We start from the raw sequence: 18,832 nt of genomic DNA, 5'->3' as shown, positions 1-18,832 counted from the left end.
GTTTGAGATGTAATTAGAATGACTTGAAATTTAGGGATCAATTTAGAATGAGGGTCATAAGGTGCAATTAGCTCATATATTTATTTTTAAATTTTGGTGATTTTTCGTTTAACAAATTTTGATGGTTATTAGTTAAGAATATGTGTAAAAGTTTTAGAAATATTTAACTTCAATTTTCAAAATATAAAAACATATAATTTTTTGGTTTGAATATTAGATTCATTGTCGGTTTATGAGTTTCATGTATATCATGATATCTCATCATTGGTACAGATGAAAAATAGTGATATTATAAATAAATATTAATAACTTTATTAAAGCATAAACATGAAAATTGAAGTTAGAAACTTGATATAAATTTTAAACCTTAAACTCAAAACTCTAAACCTAATTAATATTTATATTAATTATGTAAGTCATCTACTACTTTTATTCTACTCCATGATAAGATGTCGTGCTATTATTTATTGGTACTACATATTTATAGGAGACACTTCAACCCCATTAAACAACATCGTTCGATAATGTCAAAGTTAAATTGCAATGACTAAAACATATATAAATTTATAGAAGAACTAAAATGTACTTTTATGAGATTGAATAAGTAGTTGCAGTAAATTGTAAGCCACTTAACTCCATTTGCTCGAAAAATATAAGATATAGTAAAATAATAAACAATATTAAAGTTTGGAATAGAAAATACAATACTAAAACTAAATTTTAGACGAGACAATTCGAGTCTGTGATGTTGTCTTGTTAGATGGTTCATGGAATATATCGAATGGACAAAAGGTCCAACTAATTTTATGTAAGAAAAATTAAAATGAACAGGGTTTAAAGTAATATATCAAATGGATAATATCCAATAAGTAAAAAATATTTCATTATTATATTAACAAGTTATTTTAAAAATAACAAATAAACAATTGTGTGAAAATTTCGGAAAAGCTTTGAATTTTAATAAATTGGTAAAGTATTGTTTAAACAGGTAAGATGGCATCATTACCGGATATGCCTTTTGGCTTTTTCGATTATTTTTTATTTTATTAACTGTTCAGATTTAACAAATTTCGGAGCATATAAAGGCACTCCTTTTATATATTCATTGTGGTATTTCATAGGTAAATTATATTTTTATTTTTTTGTTTGCTCCAATAAATTTGAATTTCATGACAAATATCTCAAACATCATAAATTTTAAATGTATACTAATTTATAATTTGAAATATCATTTTTAACAAATATGAATATATAATAATATCATTATATAAATATTTTGATATAATATCTAAACTCTTCGCATTTAAATTTTCTTAATTATTGTAATAACAATAATACCAATCAACTTATAACCGAGATACCTTTCATTCACATTGCTGATGCAAAAGTGAAATTGTCCATGTTCCCAACGAGGGCTGAAAAGGGCTGACCTAATGGAGAAAATTGAGGCCGAAGAAAAAGTCAGTCCACAAATTTCAAATCAAATGATTTCTCAAAACATAATTAATTGAGAAATTTGATATGCTCCGATTAATTGAATTCACCTCTGTTATGTATATCTTCTTCAAATTAGTTAATACCTATTTGTAGTAATAAAATTATATTAAATGTTGTGATTGAAATTTTATTTATTATTTTCGCAAGGAATAAAGTTATTACTACTTTTAAAAGGATTTAATTATTAATAATATCCATTCAATTTTTTCACAAAGCTCACAAGTCAAGTAAAATATATTTAATAATTAGCGAAAATTATAGTAAAAAATCACTAATTTTTGGTGATTGGATCATGATTTACATAAAAACAACTTGATTTAAAAGAAGATTTTAACAAATTAATAGCGGTCCGATCAAGTTTTAACTCACCAATCAGAATGATTTATTGACCTTTCCCGCCTAGGGTAGGTCACTATCCTTTCCACACCAAACATTTCCGCTGACACTCCTTTTTCTTTTTTATTTTTCACTGCACATTCCTTATTATATCACTTTTTCTTCTCTCTTTTTTTCCCCAGCTTCCACATTCTGTAGGCTTCTCCTCTCTCAGTCTCTCATTTTTCTTCTTTTTCTTTTTCCTCAAATTTTCTTTTCAATTTGTATTCATTTGAGTATTGATCAGAGAAAATAAGAAAAAAGAACAAGGAGATTAAATATCCAATTCAAAGCAAAGAAATGGTGAGAATTCCGTCTCTTTTTATTTGTCTCTTTTCTTCCAATTATAATTTTCAAGTGTTGAATGATGGGTATTTTGTTTTTGTTTTTGTTTTTGGTGATTGGTGTGTTATTTGACTATCAGAATTCAGGGTCTGTTTGGTTTCCAGGAAAATTTAGTTAAATACAAAGAAATATAATCTTTTTTGAATCTTGTATTTATTGTAGCTATTATAATACTCATTGAAAACAGCCTGTAAACCTTCTTGGGTTAATTTAGTTTTGTTGAATCTTTCAACCCTTTTCATGAATTCAACTACTTTTTACTTGGTGCTTGAAATTTTGAATCTTGAATGTTGTAGTTTATTGAAATTTGCATGAATTATACTTCTGAAAAAAATGATATCTTTACATTAAATGTTGAATCTTTACTATTGCGTTTCCATTGATTTAGGGTGCTTGTTTAAGCTGTGAACTTGGGAATTAATTGTCAAAAAATCAAGAATTTTGAAACTTTATTGCTTTTGAAGCTATTTGATATTAATGAAGTGAACTTGGTATTGTAGGTGGGGTGTGGGTTGTACATTAAGAAGAAAACAGATTGGATTAGTACCCTTCTTGAAAGTGAGTTCTTTAGTCCTTGCTCTGATCATCAAGACCTCAGGAAAAATGAAAAAAACGTGTTCTGCATCGACTGTTGTCTCGAGTTTTGTCGGCATTGTAAGGCTCATAGCCAGCACCGGTGGCTTCAGGTCTGCAAATATGTATATCAAGATGTCGTTCGACTTCAAGAAATGCAGAAGCATCTGGACTGTTCCAAAATTCAGGTTTTCCTTATGTTCGTTACTCTTTAGCTTTGAAGATTTCACAGTAACGGTAACAGATTCAGTGTAATTCATTAGGGTCTATTGGAATAAGTAGTATTATGGATGTGATAATAGGTTGTTTTGAGGTAAATCACAATTTTGAATGCAAGATATGGATCCTTACCGAGGCAAAAATTGTTATTAGTTTCTTCCAATTGTTACTGATATATGAATTTGTGGTTTTCAATTGTCTTTCACTTTATTTGATCTATGAAACTTCGTTTCTGTTCTAATTGTTGATTGTTCATGGTAAGGAGAACAGCAAACACCAAGATTTGAAATCAAAGGGAAAAGATTTTCATATCATTATGTTTGCAGATCCATCCAAGTTGCTTTTCCCTGTTGTTCTATTTACAGAAATGCTTCCTCATTATTTCCCATCCACAATTTCAACTTATAATTTACTTAAGTGATTTCTTTGATTGCCTTTTGCTTTTTCTCTTTTTGATCAACTTTAGTTGTAATTGGAATGATCATCATATATACTGAAATGAGTTTTAAACGTCTGACAGACATACAAAATCAATGGTGAAAAAGCTGTACATTTGAATCCAAGGCCTCAAGCTAAAGATGCCAAACCATCAACGAAATCGAAAACAGGTGCTGCATGTGAAGCTTGTAGAAGATATCTTCAAGACCCACCTAATCGTTTTTGTTCCATTGCATGCAAGGTAAAAAAAATGAAGCTTAGTACTTGAATGTCCTCATTTACAACTCAAACCACAATCTAATCAACCTTTTTCAGGTATCAGCTGTTGATGTGAAGCCTAAAGACCAAAGCCATAAAATGGAATTATCAATACAAGAATATCATGAACTTTCATGGAAAGAGAATCAAAATCTGGAAACAAGTTCAGAAGATAAGCAATCCTCACTCTCCTCAACAGATCTTTCAGAAGAGGAGACTAAAACATGGTTGGTCAAAAGTTTAAAGCCTCGGAAACGATTGCACAAAAGGAAAGGCACTCCTCTGAGAGCTCCCCTTACTTAAATACTCAAACAAAGGTACTTGAGAATACAATAAAAGGAATCCATAGCTATACCAGTTGATAAAAGTGATGCCACATTTCAATGGTATTTGAAATGAAAGTCACTCTTTGAAGATGAGTCCTCATTGTGGAATTTAGTTGGTGTTAGTTGAGAGAGGGCGGTCCCTATCATTGTCATGATCAGAGAAAGTTAATATTTTTTCTTGAGATTGTACAGGACATATAAGGGAAAAAAGAAGATGGTATATTTGATGGGGAAGTCAGCTGTGTTTTAAAATGGATTTTGAGCTTTTGTATCTACCCCCCCCCCCTTTTGACAGATTTGATTGGATCTATTATGATTTTGTTTTTCTTTCGGTGGGATTTTCTTTTCATGCTTGAATAGGATATTCCTTATTGCAATAGTTTAAAAGGAAATTCACTCATATAAATTCTACTCATGTATGGTGTTAATAGAGAATTAGATTACTCAGGGGCCTTAAGTTTTGATGGGGATGTTTCTAATTGAGTTGGCATGAGTGATTTATTTTATTGGGGGGGAGGTTGTGGGCTTTGTCTCAAGCTTCGTCAGTAATGGTATGTTATTTTCGTCTGATCTTGGGGTAACTATCTAAATTTGGGACCCTCCCTCTCCTTAAATTATGGCAAGTTGGCGACAATGTCTTTGTTTATTTATTTACGTTTTGGTCAATGTGAATGTGGCAGACAAAAAGAGCCGTAAATTTTTAAAGAAAGAAAAGGTGCGAGTGAATAGGGGTAGTCAGAATCCTACGACCAGACAAAAAGATAAGAAAAGTCATATTGCATGTTGAACGTGAATATGGGCATGGCCCAACTTCACAACTTCCCCAGTATTTTTGCAGGAATTTTGTCTATGTAATGCCACCCCATAAATTATAGACCCAACCAATTATATTAAGTAACGCTATTTTTTTTTTCATATCAGCCTAAATTTCCATGTACTCCTATTTTTTTATCGAAATAATTAAAAAGAAAAAGAAAAGGTTTTTTCTTCTTTTTTTTTTTGAACTTTGCTTCATGGTTGATCTCAGAATTGAATCACCTCATTATGAATACATTTATTTCACAAGATACCAAGAGTTTTAAAACCCCAATGCTGTGTTAACAGCTATGGTGGTGATGGGGCACGCAAGTATTTAGTGGTGTTTTGAGATTTTTTTTTAATCTTCATATGGTTAGTCCTTTGATGTTATTATTATTATTGAGGGTTGGGGTTGATAGTTGAAGATTGTTGTAGGTTTTTGGTTGTTTGTTTTGTTCTTATTATCAATTTGAGAACTTGAAATTAATATATAAAGTGTTTGATAAAATTTGCATTAGAGTTTTGTTTAGGAAGATGGTGGGAGATTGATGGAGACTATGGGGGAAAGCATGATGATGATGACGACTTTTTTGTTAAACACTTTTATAAAAAGAAGATTTAATTTGGATGTTTATGGAAAAAAATTAATGTGGGTTAATATAATGGATTAAGGCCTATAAGTTCTGTATAACAGTTTCTCTTTATCAAGAAGCAGCCGAAAGAGAATTCAACGTGTAAATGGAAATTAAAAGAAATAAGGTTAGCCGGAAAATAAAAGTTAAAAGTTTAGAATTATAATATTTTAATATAAATACATAAAATAAAAACATCTTCGTTATTTTATAAAATAAAAGAATTTAAATATTTATTTTTAATTAAGTTAATATTTGGTTAATAATTAAAAATGTATTTATCGTCGTCTGCACTGGGCGTGGATTGCATTCCCTGCATGTTTTGGTAATTCAAATATTGGGGTTTTGGAATGATAGGCAACTGCAAGTATGTGTTTGGTTTTTTCTTTAATCTAAAATTTTAAAATGTAGAACTGCATTATATCCAAATTAAACTGAACCTACTCAGACTTTAGGATTTAGAAACTATGTTTTGTTGCTACAGAGGTTATTTTTAAAAAGTTTTATTGATAAATGAAAGAAATAATATTTGATGTACACCATCAATAAATAATAACAAAATACATCATCATTATATTAAATAAAAATATAGAAAACTTATAAATAAACACTAATAATTTTATTTACACATAATTAAACATTAATCCTAACTATTATAAATAAATATTAATAAATCTCATATTTAGAACCTTGGGTTTAAGGGTTTAGAGTTTTAACTTTTATTTATAATTAATTATTATTTATTTAGGTTTAGATAAAGTTATTAGTATTTATTTATAAGTCCTTCACGATTTTTGTTTTATTTAATGATGAAGTGTCAAGTTATTATTCATCGATGGTGCAAGAACTTATGCACCTACAAGACATTAAATATTCTCCCAAAATGAAAATAAGCTTTTTTTTGGAAAATGACTTCCACTTTAAAAATATTAAACAATTTTTTTATGAGTAACTTAATTTTATATAAAAATAGCTTGAATAAAATCAAATAGTGTTATATTAATAATAAAATTTAGTTTTAATTTTTACGGTATTTAGAAAATTAAAATATTTAAAAATATTGAAATATTAATCTCAAGTATTATAATTTTAAATATTATTCAATATAATAAATAATTAATAAAATTAATTATTTTAATAAAATCACCTAATTTTATAATTTTATTTAAATAATAAGTTTTAACCTTAATAATAAATTTAAATTTTAAGTAATATTCTTAATATTTTTAAAAAATTTATATGAATGTATTATAATAAATATACATTATAATTTAGACATATTACCAATAAATGTTTTATGATATAAAATGTGAATATTTTAGTCATATATATATATGAATATTTGATTAAATCCTACTTAAATTCAATATATATCCTATATGATGCACGCATATATCAGTTATATGTGTCGATATAATACATTAAATTTATTTTTAATTTTTTTAAAATGTCTATTTTTATAAATAGTATGAAATATTGTATTTTAAAAACAATATAAAATATTCTATATTGTATATTATTTAAACATTACATTTTAATATTGTATAGTATTAATTTTTTTACTATTGTGTAAATATTGTTTAACATTTTAAAATTGTATATTAAATTATTTACAAATTGGTCTGTAACAATTGTAACAAAACCAGTTATAAAATTTATATTTATATATTGAATGCTGGTGGTAGGGTGTAATTAGATTCTAAATTATTATATTTTAAGTATAAAATGTATCATAATATATTAAGTTTTAATATATTATTTGGTTATTAATTAAACTAAATGTTATATTTACAAATAGGTTATAAAAATTATCATTATATATTAAGTGCTCGTGGGAAGAGTGTAATTAGCTAATTTTTTGAGTTTTGCTTTTGTACCAATAAATTTATGTTAAAAATAAGTTAAATATTAAGATAAATATTATTTATCTTTATGATAAATATTATATTATGTTTTATTTTGAATTTTAAACATTAACCTAAATATTAAAATTAAATTAGGTGATAAATAATTTAAAAGGTAATGAGTAAAAGAAAATTTTATCAAAAGTGAATAAATACTTAAAATGAAGAATATTATGTGTCAAAAATTGTAATGTGAACACATTTATTTACATAGAACATTGTAATTCTTGATGTCAAAATATTAATAATGAGTCACAATAAATTATTTTTACAATATTATTATTATTTACTTTATTTGTTTTAAATAGATTACTTTTTTTAATTTTGTTGATGTACATTTATATTTATTAATTTCTAATTTATCAAATTATCAATGTTGACATGACATTTATAAAGATAAATAATTTATTATCATTATTTTTAAAAAAATATCATTATAATTTAAAATTTCAAGATATAATAGTTAAAAATTATATAAGTTTTTATGTTAAATTTTCATAACAAATTCCATAGTAAAAGAAAGTATCTTTTGCTTTATATATAAAAATATAATTTTTTAATTTACATATTAACATTTTATTTTTATTATAATTTTTATATAACTATAAAGAGAATATATAAAATTATATATATAATTTTTCTAAATTAAAAAAATTTGCTAACTCGTGCATCTCTTAAAAATATTTAATTAATAAATTATAAAAATTACTTAAGATTTATAAAAGAATATTGAAAAATATTTAATATTTGAACATAAATTTACAACACAAAATGATTTTTAAAGCTTTTAGGTTTATTATCTTTTCATATTTTTGAAATTTTTTAAATATTTTCATGTTTAAGATAAATGATTAGTTAAATACCGAAATTTGAAAAATAACTAATTTATCCATTAAATTTAACCTATATAAACAAAATATTTATTTAATTATTTTTAAAAATAAAAATATAAAAATAAGATTCACCACTTATAGCAAAGGTAATCATATGTACCTTGTTATATTAAATATATATGTATATGATATTTAACTTCAAATCAAGTTTGAATTATTATCTATTAAGTCTATATGGGATATTCCTTATTATAAAATAAATTTTGACTGGTAAAATAAAATATTTTTATAATATTTTGTAATAAATTTAATTTTTGCTATATTTGTTTTATTGAAAACAAATTTCAAAAATTACCAACAAAAAAGAAAATAATTTCAGTAAAATAATTTTTAAATATCAAATCCACTTTCTAAATATTATTTTTCTAAAAAAAGTTTTTAGTGCAAGAAAGAAGGAAAACACAAAAAAGATGCTGTCTAGTTTTTTACAGGTGCAAGTTAAAAATAAAAAACAAAAAGTGAATAGAAGATTCAACGCGCTTCTAAGAAATGAGCCCCCAACCTTTCTCTACCTCTCAAAATTCAATCCAGTTTTCTGACATTGTTCCATTGATATTCTTGGTTTCTTTGCACATCTTTTTGTTCCGAATTCTTTCTACAATCGTTCAAATGTCGGCAAGTTCATTTCATTTTTTTTTAAAAATGTTTCTGGTAAATGTGGCCCTTTGCTTGGTTGGAATTGAAAAGAAATGTGGGTTTTCTCTGTCTGGTTGGTAGGAAATTGTTGGAAATATGAGACCATTGGACTCTTCGAATTGTCAGATGGGCATGAGATAAAGAAAAAACAAAATCCTAATTATGACAGTTGAGTCCCGAGCTTCAACAACAATTATGACAGCTTACAACAGATTTTCTTCAATAATAGGTTTACAAAGAATGATGTTCCAAGTATGGATAGCTTACCTGTAACCAGTGGTTTGATCAGGCTGTATGGATATCTCTACCACCTGTGACCTGACCTTCCAAGCAAATGCTCGTGGAATCTGCCAAAATAGATAAGACTAATGACATAGATTTTATATTAGTGTTGACACCATTTTTTTTTATAAAACGGGGTCGACTTGGATTTTGAAAACGAAAACGAAAACGGGAGTCGCCACTAATATTTTTTCGATGAGGTGTGATCGGGTCACCTCGAAGAGTGGTTGTTTTTAATAAACGATTTAATTTTTATTAAAACAACGATTTTGGTCTACGAAATTCAGAAAAATGGGTTCGGGAGTCGGTTACGCACGAGAAAGGATTAGCACCCTCGATACGCCCAAAATTGGTACCTAATTGATTACTTAGTGTCTTAGTGTCGAAAATTGAAAACTTTGAAGAGTTTTAAAAATACGATCCTTAAAAGAAACTCTAATAACATGAATTGAAATATAAGATTCTCTTGTTCCGAAGGAATATCACATCCAGCACGTTAGGACACGATCCTTTAAACCATCGAAACCAAGATCACCTTATAGTTTAACGAAACCTTGCTTTGAAGTTTTAAGAGGATATTTGGCTATTTAGTCGAACGAGAAATCGAAACCCAGCACGTTAGGGCACGTTTTCTCGAATTTCCAAACGCAAAATATTGCCTTATTTAGAAAATCTTAAAAGGATATTTGGCTATTTGGTCGAACGAGAAATCGAAACCCAGCACGTTAGGGTACGTTTTCTCGAATTTCCAAACGCGAAATATTGCCTTATTTAGAAAATCTTTTTGAATAGTCGCGAGTACAACACTTAGAGATGTGCATTTATTTTGTTTGGGAGTAAAACAAAACGGATTATATCGAACGAAAACGTTGAAACATCCGCGATACAATGACATGAATTAAAATACATAGCGCACACGGGACAATAATATACGAATACAATATCATGCAAGTGAATGCCAATGATATGAAAACGAATAAGCAAATTAAATTAAACACAAAGACAATAATTTTACAACATTCATCATTCAAATTCAAACATCGATAAATAAAGACCAATAAATTAAACAATAATTTAGAATGTATGAAGCAAATTAAAATTAAATAAAATGTAAAAAAATGATAATGATGAGTTTAAAATAGATAATGCAAAACAAGAATTTTAAGGTTAATAATATATAAAAAATTTAAAAATAAAATAAAAAGATATATATATATATATATATATATATATATATATATATATAAAAGATAAAGCAAATAATGTATATATATAAAAGTACGAAATAGGTAATAGGAAGGAAAAGGAAAATCTTTGAAACGAAAAACAAATAAAACATTTTTAAATAAATAAGTTGCATTTAAAAGATATATAAAACAATTTTAAATAATAAAACAACTTTAACTAAATAATACATAAAATGAGTTCAAATAAAGATAAAATGACAATTTAAAAGGAGATAGTAGAAAGCAGTTTATAAGATTTGACATATATAATACATCTTATCATAAAAAGATAAATAATAATAATAAATAATTTATAAAAGCAAGTCAGTATTTTATATAAAAGTTTGGAATGTAATATAGGAAAGGAAACTTAAAACGTTATATATAAACAAAAATGTTTAATATAAATAAAACGTAAAGTAAAAAAAACAATGATAATAATAAAACTGTTTAATGAAATAATATATATAGAAAAAGAAAAGAAAAGAAAAATATAGCTATACGATAAAAAAAACAAATAAAGATGAAATTAAGACAAATAAGAAAAACTAATGATAATAGACAAAAACAATTTAAAAGAAAAAATCAAAAATAAATATTTACAGAACCAAGGATGAAATTGGAATCGGGCTAGAATCAGTGGGTTAAAACCATAAATAAATAAGAGGTATTAAGGGTCCAAGTGGGACAAGCTTTAAATATGAGGGACTGATTGGGAAAATATCCCCAACCCTCATGCATTGAGTCCCAGCATGGACTAAAATGAAACGCATGAAGAATAATGCAACCGAATTTTAAAAAAAGACCATATTGCATTAAGGTGTCGAAGAAAAGGGACCAATTGCATAAATTACCCCTTTAGGGCATGAATGCGCAGCTCTTCCCTTTCAAACGACGTCTTTTTGCCATTGTTATAATAGCTACATTTTTTTTCTTTGCTGTTTCATTTGTTACAAAGAACAAAAAAATAAAATGAAAGAGGGCTTCCCTTTTCTCTGCTAGGGCTCCAAGCCTAGCTTTGGAACCCCACCGTCGTCCGCCACATCTCCACTACGGTGCCACCAAGGATGGTGGCCGAAGTCACACGGAAAAAGAGAAAGGTGTTTAGCCCGTGCCCACAAAAAATGGGAAAGAAAAAGAAAGTCTTCCTCATCCCCTCTGTGAAACTCGGCTCCGGCGACAGAGAAAGGGATTCCGATGATGGGACCGTGACGCCCAGGTAAGCTTTTTCTTGCTTTTCTATTCTAGTTTTCGTCCAAAAGGATTTGTAATAAAAAATAAAAAAGAGAAAAACAAATAGGAAACAGTAAAAGATTTTTAATCAACCTTTTCAAATTTCATTACGCTTTTAATTGCTTAGTGTCGGCCAAAAAATACAACGAGAACATTTTGGCTTTTATAGTCAGATTACAACTATTGATTTCTATTCTCTTTTTTGCTATTTATTTCACGGATTCTTCTGCCTTGCATTTATTTTTTTCTGCAGTGTCGAGGCGTCGAAGGCCGTGATAGGCGAGTGGTGGTGGCGGCGGCGAGCGCGCGAGGAGGCGGCGATGGCGATGTGTGTCATACTGGCTAGGGTTTTCTGCTGCTAAAATTTAGCTGAAAAATTGCTTTAGATTTTGGGCCATTTGGGCCCTAAGGTTTTGATTTATTTGGGTTTAAATTGGGTTTATATTTTTTTTGTAATTGGACTGTTGGGCCCGGGCATATTTTGGGCTTTACAGCTGCCCCTCTTTGCTCATCGTCGTGCAACGGGAATGAAGCAAAGACTTTTAAGAAAGGCCAAAATTGTCCGGTCTCGTCGAGTCTTGACTTCTTGGCACTGCTCCAATCCACTGCGCCTTGTTGCTTCGATCCACTCTGCTGCAACTCCATGGGGATGAGATTGGTATCTTCAGCCTGCTCCACTGCTACTTCAAGGAGATAAGGTTGGTTTCGTTTGCTCCACTATTGCTTAGGGAGATAAGACTTGATGCGATCTGCTCCACTACTGCTTAGGGAGATAAGATCTGTGGTTCTGTCTGCTCCACTACTGCTTAGGGAGATAAGACTTGATGCGATCTGCTCCACTACAGCTTAGGGAGATAAGATCTGTGGTTCTGTCTGCTCCACTACTGCTTAGGGAGATAAGACTTGATGCGATTTGCTCCACTACTGCTTAGAGAGATAAGATCGTGGTTCTGCCTCGCTCCACTCACCGCTAGGGAGATAAGACTTGATGCGATCTGCTCCACTACTGCTTAGGGAGATAAGACTTCAGGCGATCTGCTCCACTACTACTTAGGGAGATAAGATCTGTGGTTCTGATCCATCCCACTGTAACCTCAGGGGTATGGGTAACTTTATTGATCTGTTCTCCGAGGAACGCGACCTGTAAAATTCATTCTATGGACCAACTTATGCCTAGTGTTTAGGATGTTATGATCAGAATGAATCAAATGCTCCTAACTAGATGTGTATGTATGATATTTGTATGAATGTGGAACGTCATGAGAATGATCCCTTTTTAATGCTTAGGTTGTCATTACTCGCTGTTCCTCAAAGTTCTACCACTGATGCCTTCTTGTTCAGTTGGTATCTTCAAAGGAATAGTCGCAATTTAGACTATTCTTTCTCCAATGCTTTTAACCCTTAAGTTGGTTAGTTCTAAACAATAGCCCTGTTTCAGGTCTTTGTACTATTTAGAAGCTTTCAGAGTAATACACAGAACTCCTTCTGCTTGAATATTATCAATCCAGTAATCATTATTTCAATGAAAATGCTTGAAAAAGATTATAAAAATGACAATTTAAAAGGAGATAGTAGAAAGCAGTTTATAAGATTTGACATATATAATACATCTTATCATAAAAAAGATAAATAATAATAATAAATAATTTATAAAAGCAAGTCAGTATTTTATATAAAAAGTTTGGAATGGGCCAATTGCATAAATTACCCCTTTAGGGCATGAATGCGCAGCTCTTCCCTTTCAAACGACGCCGTTTTGCGATTGTTATAATAGCTACAGTTTTTTTCTTTGCTGTTTCATTTGTTACAAAGAATAGAAAAATAAAATGAAAGGGGGCTTCCCTTTTCTCTGTTAGGGCTCCAAGCCTAGCTTTGGAACCCATGTCGTCGTCGCCACATCTCCATCAAGGCGCCACCAAGGACGGTGGCCAAAGTCACACGGAAAAAGAGAAAGGTGTTTAGCCCGTGCCCACAAAAAATGGGAAAGAAAAAGAAAGTCTTCCTCATCCCCTCTCTGAAACTCGGTTCCGGTGACGGAGAAAGGGATTCCAACGATGGGACCACGACGCCTGTAAGCTTTTTCTTGCTTTTCTATTCTAGTTTTGTTTCAAATGGATTTGTAAAAAAATAAAAAGAGAAAACAAATAGGAAACAGAAAAGATTTTAATCAACCTTTTCAAATTTCTTCGCTTTTGATTGCTTAGTGTGGCCAAAAAATACAACGAGAACATTTTGGCTTTTATAGTCAGACACAACTATTGATTTCTAATCTTTGTCTTTTTGCTCTTTATTTTGTTGGATTCTTCTGTTGCCTTGCATTTATTTTTTTTCTCTTTGGTGTCGAGGCGTGGAAGGCCGTTGATAGGCGAGTGGTGGTGGCGAGAGGAGCAGCGGTAGGAGGCGGCGATGGCGATGTGAGTCATGCGGCTAGGGTTTTCTGCTGCTAAAATTTAGCTGAAAAATTACTTTAGATTTTGGGCCATTTGGGCCCTAGGGTTTTGATTTATTTTGGTTTAAATTGGGTTTATATTTTTTTGTAATTGGACTGTTGGGCCCGGGCAGGTTTTGGGCTTTACAATTAGAATATAAATTAGTGAATGCGAAACATTATGCAGATCGTTATTGATTTTTAAGGAGAAAAATGATCAAATTAAGCTGCAAAATGTTGACAAATTGGTGATTTGCCTTGCGTTTAGTGATAATATCGTGTATAGTTATGTGCATAAGTTTTTTAAAGAGCACCAAAAAAGAAACTATTGACAGAACCTAGGAAGGTGCATAGGAAGAGTGAAACTATCCTAATTGTCACCTGTTGTAGGGGTGATTTTCTCCTATTCTGGTAGGCAATGTAAGTTACACTATTCCAAAGATCTACAGGCTCCTTCTACTTTTGAAGAATCCTTTGCTTAGGAATTTGTCAAGCAAGCTAACTCCAAGGAATATTGTTTTCTGCTGAAACTTCTTTGTTGTACATTGCTGCTTTAAAAATCAGAGAACATGCTTAATTCAGTTGGACAACAGAATATTATCACTAATCGGAAAAAGAAACAGTTCATGCCGAAAATGAACATTTTTTAAGAACGCTGCAAATGAGATCAAGTTTAGAAACAATTAGTTTTAGAATCCTTGGCGATCAATGCTATCCATGTAACAAATATAACTTTACACCCAAGTCTCTTTCGGTTACATAATGCCTGAAGTAGATTGAGAGAAGGTGGTGAAAGAAGAAGTGCATAGCGTAGATTAGTAGAGTGTGGAGTTGAAGTAAGTGGTTATGGACGTTGTGGGAGAAGTGACCAGGGACTATGGAGGGTGATTGCATGTTTATAGGCTATGTGTGGCCTTCACACGGGCCTCATATTAAAAGCTTGTGAATATTGCGCACAATCATAGAAGTCAACTTATTAAATGTAATACATTTGATCCATAAGAATTGATTCGATTCGTGAAATTTATAAAGAAATTTATCTATTTGAAGCATTGATGATTCAGTGAAACACTACAACAAAACTAGAGTTATTAGAGTAATTAATGTAATTCAAAGGATAAAATGTATAGAGTTTAAATCTGCAACGCCCCAATATCAGAATATATGACTTGTTTCGTTAAATTTTAACAAAAGTTAAGTGGTCTGCCTAGCAGTTAAATGCTTTGGTTTATACTTGAGATTATATGTTTAAATCCCTATGAGCATTTTTGCTAATTTCTTTATATGATGATGTAGAAGTTGAGTTAAAATTTAACTTTAGAGAATCTTTGGATATGGATTGGATTTCGGGATTACTGGGTAGTTGAATTTGATTTTAGTTTAAAGTAATAATAGTTTAATAATAGCAAAAAGGGATATTATTTTATTTTGTTTTTTTCCCCAAAAATGGTTGCTCCCATTTTTCACGTTTGTTCCCTTATTCCATGATTTCACGCCGCCACTTCCAATCCTTGCTATTGCATCCTGTTCTTTTCTTTTCTTTTCTTTTTCCCATTTTCTTCTCTTTTCGTGGCTTTTGTTCTTTACTGATCATTTTCAAATTGGGCTACCATTGCATTCGTTCTTTCTTGGTATTGTATTTTGATTTTGTTTTATCTTAAGTCCTATCAACATTCTTGCTTTCTTGCTCTTTTGCTACTGAATTCGTATTCGAGGGTTGTGTTTCTCACAATTATATTATCAGATAATATTGTGATTACTCGTAACATCGGGATTTGTGTATTCTAGGATTTATGTTGTGGAATCAGAATTTTAATTGTTTCTTTTACGCGTTGCCAAGAGAGGATCGAGAGGAAATTGGTGCTCCTCCAACCACTTAAATGACAGGTTGTTGTCGTTCACTAGTGCGTAAGTGTTTTAACATTTTTGGAAGCCGAATGTGAGCATTTTTGTGCAGTATTTGATTTAGTTTTTGTATAATCCTTACTGATTTGAACGTGTTATATGATTATTTTAGATTCTGGGAGTCTCATGGTGGCTTTTACATTGAAATCGGATCAAGTGTGTAACGAAAACCCGAGAAAACAGCGAAAGCCAAAAATCTAAACTGTCAACGCCACACGGCCTCGTATCAGGCGATGTGGTAGGCCGTGTGCTGGACTGTGTGAGGCATACGGTCTAGGCCAATTGGGTTCTGTAACACCCCTAACCCATATCTATCGCCGGAACAGGGTTATGGAGCATTACCAGAGTTTACAGATCAAATATAATTAATTCATATAATTTACTATTCATATCTAAAATCAATCATATTGCCCCTTAAATGAGCCATTGAGACCCAAAATATGCATTTAAAACAAGTCGGGACTAAACCGGGAACTCAGAGAATTTTTCACAAAATTTTAAAATTTTTCCTAGGTGCAGGGGACACACGCTCCTGTGGCCAGGCCGTGTGGGCATTCAAAATAGGGTCACACGGCTGTGTTGTAGCCCGTGTCCATTTTAGGTTGCTTACTGACTTGGGTTACACGGCCAAGCCACATGCTCGTGTGCTAGGCCGTGTGAACAATTTAACTTACATTAATTAGATGCAGGGGTCACACGGCCAAAACACACACCCGTGTGCTAGGTCGTGTGTCACACACGGCTAAGATACACGCTCGTGTCTCTGTCCATGTGAAAATATCTGGGCATTCTTTTTCTCAATTTTAAAGATGTAAGGGACACACGCCCGTGTCTCTGCCCGTGTTGACAAAAATAGGCCATTTCCAAGACCACATTTCTCACCCAGCTTGGCATCAACCTAACCAACCAATTTTGTACCATTACAAGTCACAATAAGACCTTCAATTCAAGCCAATTTCAAGCTCAATACATATCATAACATCCCATATTTCCAAGTATTCAATCCTACCTAATTGGCCATATAAATTTATAAGTATATTTTACCAATTCATGCAACCCTTAACATACTTATGTAACTTCCACCATTCAACCATTTCAACACACATCAAGCATGATAAGGCCTTATATAATTACAAAAAAATATGTTTAACATTAGCCATTCCAATGGCTAGTTACAACCAAAACATTATCATGCCAACATTGGCTAAATAACCTATACATGCCATTATAACTTAAATTAGTTTTCTAGTTATACCAAAATGAGCTGAGGGATAATGTGATGATGCTCTGACCAGCTGCCAACCTTTACAAGCTTTCGAGTACTATAAAACAGAGGAAATAAAACAAAGTAAGCATATCATACTTAGTAAGTTTGTATAACGAGAAATTAACTTACCATTCATTTTCTTTAAAAAAACATATAAATGGTATCCAAGCAATTTGACTAAAAGCCTAAGACACATAACTTCACTAATCATGTTAGTCATGTATTTCATATGAATAATAAGCACAAGGATGAGCTCATCAAATATCAGGAAGCTCACAAAGAGCCTTTAATTGGAAAGCTTATGAAGAGCCATATAACGGGACGCTCATAAGAGCTGTGATGTGTCCACAACACATGCAGGATCACAACCGATACGGATGCTCCGAAGAGCTATTATCGGGAAGCTCGCAAGAACCATATAATGGGAAGCTCGAAAGGGCTGTTAACGGGACGCTCTTTTGAGCTATGGTGTGTTCGCAACATATACAGGACCACAACTAATTCGGGAACCCTGTATCCCATCGAATTTCATTTATTCAAACGGACTTAATATTTATCGGGCTTTGTCATATGTGCAGTCAATTTCATGTACATGGAAATTACACAATTCATATATATACAACATTCAATTCAAACATATAAATGTACACAATTTAGTTACACGAACTTACCTCGACACTTATTCGTGTTTGTAGGCTACTAATCCGATACTTTTTATTTTCCTCGATCCAATTCCGTACTAGGTCTATTCGGATCTATATGAGTAATTTAACTCAATTTAATACAAATTCATATTCAATTCAATCCAATTCACATCTTAGGCAAAAGTATTATTTTGCCTCTATACTTTTAATTAATTCTAATTTCATCCCTAGGCTCGGGAAATGAAATTCATGCAATTTAATCCTTATTCCAAGCCTAACCGATTTTTACATATAAAATAACAATCCATATATTTCACAAAAATAACAAATTTTCCATGAATTTTATATCTTTTCAATTTAGTCCCTAAATCACAATTTCATAGAAATTTCCTTTACAAAAATTATTTATCTATCAACAACCTTTCCATTTCTACCATAAAATTCATAATTCATGCATATTCATCCATGGTAAAACTTTAATACTTTGATAACTTTGCAAATTAATCCCCAAAATAGCTACATTAGGTTGTTACGATCTCGGAAATATAAAATTACTAAAAACGGGACAAGATTACTTACCCAATTAAGCTTGCTTGACTTCTTTTCTCTTAGCTATGGTTTTCAAGAAAATAATTTGGGGAAAGATGATGAAAAAGATGATATTTTTTATTTAATTATTTATCATCTTTTATTATTTCCACTTTCCAATTTAGTCCTTTTCTTTAATCTATTTTTCATGGATGAATCATCATAATTATCTACTAACTCATCTTAATGGTCTAATTATCATATGAGGACCTCAAATTTTGAATTCCATAACTATTTGATACTTAAAGCTACTAGAACTCAACTTTTACATTTTATGCAATTTGGTCCTTTATTAAATTAGACATGTAATCGGTAAAATTTCTTATCGAAATTTTCCTATGATATTATTGTCATAATGTAAATTA

General features: G+C 30.6%; 1 protein-coding gene across 1 annotated transcript; it reads left to right on the top strand.

The window, feature by feature from the left end:
* The first annotated feature begins 1,960 nt into the window (after positions 1–1,960).
* Positions 1,961–4,361, top strand: LOC105794321 (hypothetical protein). Its single transcript, XM_012623453.2, has 4 exons — positions 1,961–2,175; positions 2,718–2,978; positions 3,530–3,688; positions 3,763–4,361. The coding sequence occupies exons 1-4, from the start codon at positions 2,173–2,175 to the stop codon at positions 4,006–4,008; spliced, it is 669 nt and encodes a 222-aa protein (XP_012478907.1). The 5' UTR covers positions 1,961–2,172; the 3' UTR covers positions 4,009–4,361.
* Positions 4,362–18,832: the final 14,471 nt, after the last annotated feature.

This window comes from Gossypium raimondii, chromosome 3 (assembly GCF_025698545.1).
Source record: "Gossypium raimondii isolate GPD5lz chromosome 3, ASM2569854v1, whole genome shotgun sequence".
Taxonomy (NCBI): Eukaryota; Viridiplantae; Streptophyta; class Magnoliopsida; order Malvales; family Malvaceae; genus Gossypium; species Gossypium raimondii.
This window is presented reverse-complemented; position numbering and strand designations above follow the sequence as displayed.

Excerpts from the sequence above, each read along its gene's own strand:
- LOC105794321 (XM_012623453.2), top strand. Across the intron at positions 2,979-3,529 it reads TGGACTGTTCCAAAATTCAG|ACATACAAAATCAATGGTGA; the intron begins GTTTTCCTTATG and ends AACGTCTGACAG. Across the intron at positions 3,689-3,762 it reads TTTGTTCCATTGCATGCAAG|GTATCAGCTGTTGATGTGAA; the intron begins GTAAAAAAAATG and ends AACCTTTTTCAG.